Below are 8,151 nucleotides of genomic sequence, written 5' to 3'. Positions count from 1 at the left end.
GAGCTGATATTAAGGGCTCAAGTAGAAGGCAAATGTTTTGAGAATGATGATGGCAACAAATGTACAAATGTGCTTGACACAATGGATATATGTATGGATTGTGATAAGAATTGTACAATGACTAAAAAAAAAATCAAATGAAAACATAAACAAAAGCCCCCAATGCTGTAAGGCCAAGATAACGAAGAAAGAAGTTCTGGTTCTTACCCTTGACCCAGACTCTAGACTCAAGAATGTGGTGTGGATGTCAAGAACACAGACATCGTCTGTCTAGGCACCTTTGCTCTTACATGAACATAGCTTCTGGCCAGTGAAGGCAATAACATTCCCATCTATTCTATTACGGGCTATTCACACCTGAAATAAATTTAGCAAGTGTATCGACCATGCTCCATGGGGACAGGGGCCATGTCTTTCTTGTTCACTAGTGCCACTTCAGGGATAGCAGCCTCTCTGACACACAGTAGGTGTCCTCAAGGAATATGTGTGACTCTTCAAAGTTAGAATTCCTCTCAAAAGAGGTATGTAGGCATTGGTCAACTACTTGGTAGAGGGAAAGGGAATTTAAGCATCATCTTTTTTGTTGTTGGAAAAGATACCTTTAAAGACCACTTTAAACTTCAAATGCTAGTCTTTAAAAAGGGGGCCCCCTTTTCTCAGAGGAGCCCTAGTGGCACTGTGGGTTTGGCACTGGGCTGCTCACCACAGGCTAGTGTTCAAACCCACCAACCACTCCATGGGAGAAAAATGAGGCTGTCTATTCAGTTAAATATGTACTGTCTCTCCACTGACACTGAGTTGATTCCAACGCAGAGCGATCCCCGAGGACAGTGTAGAATCAGCCACCCCTTTGGGTTTCTTGCAATGTTTTCCTTGACTTCTAATTTGTTACATCTTTACAGGATCAGACAACCCCATCTTTCTCCCAGTGAATGACAGGAGGATGCAAACCACTGCTCTTGCTGTTGACAGCTGAAAGCATAATCCACAATGCCACCGGGCTCCTTTTCACAGTCTCCGACACCCTACCTAGGGTCACCATGAGTCAGAAGCAGCTTGATGGCAGTGCATTTTCTCACACAGGGAGTCCCTGGGCGGTGCATATGGAAAATACACTAGACTGCTATCCAATAGGTGGGAGGTTTGAACCTACCCAAAAGACCATCAAAAGAAAGGTATGGATAGCATAACTTCCATGAGATTATATTTCTGATGTGAAGCCCAATAGATGATAATATAGAAATGCTTATATAAATGAAAAAGTATTTCATAAGCTCAACATAAATCTATGTGCATATGAATGACAGATTTTATATTCTTAACACAAGTCTGTCATAGCAGAACACTGAAACGCGTACCATGAAACCGTTTCAGTCCTAGCAAACGAATCATTTTCGCACGGACGCGTTACCTTCTCCCGGGAGTGTGTGAGTTCTGCTTTGGTGTTCAGCACCCCAGTCTGCAGTCTCTCATTCTCTTGCGACAGCGGCTGCTGCTCCTCATTCATCAAATGATCCAACTTGTCCCAAGACAGGCTTTTCAGCTGGCTGTGGAGCCCGGATGGCTGTGTGGCTTTTTCTGGGGCTCTGTTCTTAAGAGAGAATTGCAGAGTAAAGTCTTAAAAACAAGCAGATAGGTAATTACTGGTTTGAGAAAAGTTTACCTAGTGATAACAATTCTTAGCATCATTTGACCTCCTTCTTTCTCTTCTAGTGGGAGTACAAGTATGTCGATAGAAATAAAGCAATAGGGTTTCATTTAAAAAAAAAACCTCTACTGGATGAAGAAGAGTTTTCAGCAGCAAAAGAGATTCTAGAGCAAGTTCCACTTCCATACGGGACCCAAGTGCACCCAGATTGGTGACGCTGCTTCTCAGGACTGCTTTGAGCCTCGGGCACGACTCCTTTGGTTAACAGAGGGTGCAGGGAGCTCTGACATGGCTGCAGACTTGAACAGTTTCATAAGATACGCCCCACTCTCACCAGCTAATTGGGACTTGAGTTTAGGAATCGATTTTAAGCTACAAAATGTGTTGTTTTATTTTTTAATCTGGGAAATGCAAATAAATAAGGAAGGTAACAATTCATAAGTCTGTCTTCCCAGTTGAAACATCAAAAAGAGGAAAGGCAGTCAGCTTGAGGAAAATGTCAGCCCAGAAGTAATTTTGGAGATGGAAATAGCTCTCTCAGGGAAAATAGACTGTAGTTAAAGAAAATCAAGTAACTGAATTACTGACTACTTTTATTAAAGGACAAAAATCTTAATATCTATCCCAAGGATGATGCCCATGCCACTGTGCTGAATTTAGTTGAGACGCGATTAAGCAGCATTGTGATCAATTAAAGTAAGACACCCTTCTGCAGCACATCACCATAATGTGTCAGCCGGCTAACACTTTCACCAGTTCTTCCTGGTCGCATTCGCCCATCTGGTAGCAATGGGCGACCTCCTGGAAGTCAGTACCATTGTTTGATGACATCGTTTTCCTTTTCAGTAGAAGTTTTACTTTTTTCTGCTTTGGTATGTGTGCATACCTATTGATTTCTCGCAATGTTTTCCTTAAGTTCTAATCTGTCAGGGATACATGAATGTTTTATCTGCTATCACTTAACTGCGAAAACATATTTATCTTTATTACTACAAAACTCATTTTAGTACGGTCTTCTAACGCTGTCAAAAAAAAAAAAAAATTACCTTGCCGCTGCAAAGGCAGTGAGTGATTGAATGTGGCTCTTCTAGCTGAAAGTCTCTAACTCTCACCTAAGGACCGTTCCCTGCACCTGGTAAGAAGGTGGGGACGATACCGATAAGATTTACCTGTGAGTAATTTCAAACAGGATTCTCTAGAATGCCATCCTGCTTGGTATAAAATGAGCCCTCTGAGAATGAGGAGGGGTCTCATTATCAGCAAGAGCCAAGAGTAGAGCATCCTCTGGACCCGAGATCCCTACGCAGGGAACAGAGAGGTGGACTTCATAACCCCTAGAGGAAGTAAAGTTGAGTTCTTTTGCGTAAAGGCTGGCTTGCTGGGTGGGGTACCTCTGGGCACTTAATTAGGGAAGGTGAGCTTGCTGACCACTGGAAATGGAACTGAGTGCCTTCAGGCTGAGGCTTACTGGAGTAAGGTGCCTCTGGGCACTTCATTTAAGAGAACTGGATTTGCTGCCCCACGGAGCTTGAGCTGAATGTCCGGTTGAGGCACAGCAGAGTGGTATGCCCCTTTGGGCATTTATGAGCAGACCTGAAAGAACTATGTAACATATGCTGAGCATTTCTCACTGGCATTGTGAACTGGAAGTGAACCGCTTGTTCACACTTTAATCATGAATTTTGTTTGTGAGTTCTGTGTCGCCATTGTAATGGATATTAGCTCCCAGGGAAGTAAACATTAACTGAGACAACCAAAGCACTATGGTTCTGTTTATCTAAATGTAGAAACAGGGCACTCTATCCTCTAGTTGCAGAAGTTATAAAAATGGTTAACTTGGATGGTATCAACTAGAGTGGGTACAAGCATGTTGGTGTACTATAAAAGTCATGTTCTGACCTAGGTAATGGTGTCTGTCTCTAGCTCTCACTGTGGTCAAATCAACTCTGACGAATTGTGATCCTACAGGACAGAGCAGAACTGCCCCCAGGTTTTCTAAGGCTATAAATCTTTATGAACATAGACTTCTACCTCTTTCCCTTGCAAGTAGATTCGGTTTGACCTTTCTAGTTAGCAGATGAGCACTTGACCAATGTGCAACGAGGGATCCTCTTATCCCACACATACATAAAATATCACATTTTAGGAAAACACTTTTAAGTTACAGAATGATTTTTTTAAAATCCTGAAAATGCTTAAGAAAAATTAAGAAAGACAACCACTCTATAACCCTCCTGTCTTTTAGGGGAAACACTGAAGGGGGTAATGTATATTTATATATATGCTTATTCATAGATACAGATAAAAGGACTACGTTGTACTTTAAAACTTGCATACCCTATTACACATATTCTACCTCAGTAAAAAAGGAAGTTACCTTGTCACCAGCATTCTGAAGTCGCTTATGTAAAGACACCACTGCTTGCTTCAAGGTCTCCTTCTCCTGCTGGGTTACCTGGAGGTCAGAGTTGATCCGGGACATTTGCAGATTCATATTCTGCAGAGTATCTTCTAAACTTTGAACCTGCAACACAAGAACAATCTTACACTGTTACCCAAATCTTGCTGGTCTCAACTGCTGCATGTCCAGGAATGAATGGGGTAGAATGCCAAGGTCCCTTCCCCTTCCCCTTCCCCTCCGGCCCCCCCACCCCACGGTCCCTTTTGTTTTTACTTATTAAATCCAGCTTTCTTTTCAGAAGCTGGGTGGGAACCTAAGGATAGTATGGGCATTTATAGGCTCAATCATCTTTAGGGCACCGTCGAATGATGCCTGGAGCAGAATGTAGTCATGGGGGGGCGGGGGGGATTACCAACGATGTTTTGCAGAACCAGCAGGTACCAACTGGCACCACAGAAAAGGCCTGAGTGATTGCACAGAAATTATATTTCAGCCTGTGGTGATGGTTTGTAAAGGAACTCTTCATTAAAAAGAAAACTACATTACATCCTTGTAGAATCCTAATGCATACTATTATCTGGTAATTTATATAAACTTCAATTTTTAAAAAAATGTAAATCTAAAAGAGGAAAATTGTTAAAGAGTTCAATGATAGGGCATAAACTTGCCTTAGAAAACCCTATTTTTAAATTAGGATCCATTTTTTATATGCTTTTCTCAAGCTTTTAAAAATAACTTAATCTCATTATTACTAAACGGTCAGGGAAATATTGCTATTTCACCAGCCTATCAACGTGCATCAAATGTTAGTCAAACTGACAAAACCATCATTCTCCTAGACCACTTTCCCCTGGGACACGTGTTCCACAGCGATTTCTGCTGGCAGACACAGACTACTGACTGCGGAGAGGGACAGAACTGCTCACAGACCTTTCCCCGGGAAGCCACCAGCTGGGCTTTGAGGCTTTCATTCTGGTGCTCCCACGACTTCTGCTCCTGCTGCATAGTAGTGATTCTGTGCTCCAGGAAACTTGATTTTGCCAACTGTTTGAGGAAGAGGAAAGTGTTAACAGAGCAATTTTCCCAAACATCTCTAGCCCCAACTTAAATGCCTCTGCTTGTACAGCTGAGACCCTTCCAGTGCCATCTAGTGCCATAGGGGACAGAGCAAAGTGCCAGAAAGGAGAACTTCTTTTGGCTCCCTGGTCCACCTCTCTCTCTCATTTACTCCTGAATATTCTTATAAGGTGGGAGCTGGTGGGCTGAAGGAATTAGGAAGTTCAAGAATGTATGTACCTTAATAAGAGTATATGGCATGCTCATGAAGGCAGGAAAGGAGGGGAAGGGCTTAAATGGAAAATGCTATGGAAAAAATTGCTATTCCATGAAATGTATTTCAGATTATTAAACAGAATACAGTATAAGCTGAGGCACCTAATTTTACCACAAAAAGGGGGCCTTTTCAGCATAAACAACGTGCTGGAAGCTTGGCTTATACTGGAGTATATACGGTACACATCACTTGTATTGCATGTAAGCAACAGTGATATGTGTCAGTGACCTCATACATATATTAAGTGCTGTGATCGTTAAAATGAGACAAACTGCATTATTGTATTTAATGTAATCATTAAACAATGACTTTAGATTCCTGTCACAATCATGGCCGCGGGAGCTCGAGGGTCATGTCCTGCCAGCCAAAATGCTGTCCAGGAGCCTATGGAGTAAGTGGGCTCACAGGGCGCATGCTCAGTGGTGTGTATTATTCAGTGGTGGTAAAAGTCTTATTGGTTTTACTACCTTATCAATGCAGCTACTCAGTTCTTGACGCAGTGCTTCCTTTTCCTCCAGCAGTTTTTCACTGTCGCTCAGGACACTAGACAGTTTTTGCTGGAAGCCAGAGAGCTCGGGGCATCTGTGCAGCTGGGAGAGATAAAGCCCGCCCATCAAATCTCAAGGCTGTATGTACAAAGAGGTATTTATAAGCAGGACATCTTCATGCTGCTGTTTGTCCCCTATCTGCAGATACTTCAGATGACAAATTAGCTTTAACAGGATGTCCCCTGCTGGATTCTCCCAGCTCCCGCTGGAAGGCTGAAACATCCACTCAGCGATTCAACCAGACAGACGTTGTTGTCCTCCCCAGCTCCCCTGGCTGAAAAGGGGTCCTAAATTACCATTTCACCTTCAGGGTAAAATAATAGCATACTGCCACACTACCCTCAACCTAACCTGTGCACACAGCATAGCGTTTTCATCATACTTTCTAAGTGGAAAAGTCATTTTCAAATTCCTCAGTCAAGACTATAGACCTGTCTGCACCACATGGTATGCACTGACGCCAGGACACGTTTACAGGTAAAACGGTCCGTGCTTTTCAGCTGGGTTTCCGCTCCTTTCCCTTGGAAGAGGCCTAGATTGACTTGTCAGTGAAATGCTGCGGAGGTTAAGCACACTGGCTCCCGGCTCCCATGGAAAACAAAGCCTGTTTCCGTTCCTTTTCAGCGGCAACCCTGGCACTACTGACCTACTGAGCTGGATCGTCCTTCGTTGTGCCTACACACTGTACGATTTCCAGCACCACCCTGGCTTGTTGCCCACTGGCTTGCTGTTAGTTGTGGGGGAGTCAGCTCTGACGCAAAGCAACGGAATGCATAACAGGATGAAACCGTGGCCTATGCAACTACAGTCCTTGGAGGTTTGAATCCCTCATTGTGGATATGGTGTCCATTAGCTCACTGAGGGTGTCGCCCATCTTTGTCCGATCCTCTAGTCTACCAAACACGGCGTCCTTTTCTGGTGGCGGGTCTTTCCTGATGAACATGTCCAAAGTAAGAGCGCTGAGGTCTCACTTCTCAGGAGCACTCTGGCTGGCTAGTAGAACCAGCTTCAAAATATAGCACTAGGCATTACACAAACGAAAACAACAAACCAAGCTCACTGCCACCGCGTCCATGCTGACTCAGAGGGATCTACAGAACAGGCAGACCTGCTCCTGTGCATTTCTGAGACTCTAACCCTTTTCAGGAATAGAAAGCCCCATCTTTCTCCTGTGGAGCGGCTGGTGGTTCTGAACTGACGACCTTGCAGTTAGCCCAACTCAGAACCATTATACCACCAGGACTCATCACAAGGCATAAGAAGAGACAGAGATACTGAGAATCTTAAATCGTGTTGAGAGTAAGATTTATATGACTTAATCAGTGATACACGCATTAGGCAAGGGCATGCAGACTAAATGGTACAAAATCCTGCCTGCATGTTGCACTGTCCCAACTGAGAACCACTGCTTTACAAAGACTGACTGTTTCTTATACTTGTAAACCCTTCCTAAGCTATTTGATTTTCCTCCATTTTACTTGACTTTCACAGTTTCACTTCTTTTTATGGTCATCTTTCTATGTCCTGCAATCTTTCACAGATAAATTCAAGAACAGCATAACAAAGTAGACTTTAAGGGCTGCATCTTGTCTTCAACTGCCAATGAATCCAGACACCTTACAGACCGAAACAAGTCGGAAAAGAGGGGACAATGGATTTTAAAGTCTCTGGCACTGGTCTGATGCAGGGCCTTCTTTACCCACCACTCGAAAGCTTGGTCTTACTTAGGGAGCCTCCCACCTGGCTTGTCATTTCTGCTGACGTTCTTGTGCTTCATTTCATTGTAATAGATCAATTCATCAAAATGTTTTGTGAACTACAAATCATGCTTTCTAGTGCCAAACTCTACGGCAGCAATAGTGAGCCAACACACTCCTACCCCTGTGGTCCAAGAGCCTGGGCGCCTGATGAAGTAAGTTCCTACTCACAGGAAGAACTCAAGTTCTCCCACCTGACCATTCATACCACTATTTCTAAAAAAGTGTGCCTGAACGAGGCGATGGATAATGTCCTTCTCATCTCTTTACTCCAGCTCTGCCCCTTTCCTTCTCTTCTCTTGCTTCATTAAGGAACAAAGCACACATTTCCCAAGCGACGGGTTGGGAACTCATCATTCTCAGAGGCTGAGCAACAAAGGCTTTCAAAATAAAAAGGGAGTAAAACCATGCCCACGCTCATCAGGGTGCACTTGATAAGAACAGCTTTGGAACATTTATATGCT

At 43.5% G+C, this 8,151-nt stretch overlaps 1 protein-coding gene across 1 annotated transcript in view; it reads right to left on the bottom strand.

Annotated features, from left to right (window-relative positions):
* The window catches only part of NIN (ninein), a 105,741-nt gene that overhangs the window by 15,341 nt on the left and 82,249 nt on the right, over positions 1-8,151 (bottom strand). Inside the window, exons 22-25 of the mRNA XM_045287638.1 lie at positions 5,850-5,972; positions 4,980-5,093; positions 4,026-4,172; positions 1,412-1,591 (exon numbers count right to left, since the gene is read on the bottom strand). Of these exons, the coding sequence (XP_045143573.1) occupies positions 1,412-1,591; positions 4,026-4,172; positions 4,980-5,093; positions 5,850-5,972 (564 nt within the window). The remainder of the gene's footprint in view (positions 1-1,411; positions 1,592-4,025; positions 4,173-4,979; positions 5,094-5,849; positions 5,973-8,151) is intronic.

This window comes from Echinops telfairi, unplaced genomic scaffold (genome assembly GCF_000313985.2).
Source record: "Echinops telfairi isolate 266 unplaced genomic scaffold, ASM31398v2 ScPeMD7_18;HRSCAF=68, whole genome shotgun sequence".
NCBI lineage: Eukaryota > Metazoa > Chordata > Mammalia > Afrosoricida > Tenrecidae > Echinops > Echinops telfairi.
The sequence above is the reverse complement of the archived record's forward strand: the minus strand, read 5'-3'. Positions and strand labels throughout refer to the sequence as shown.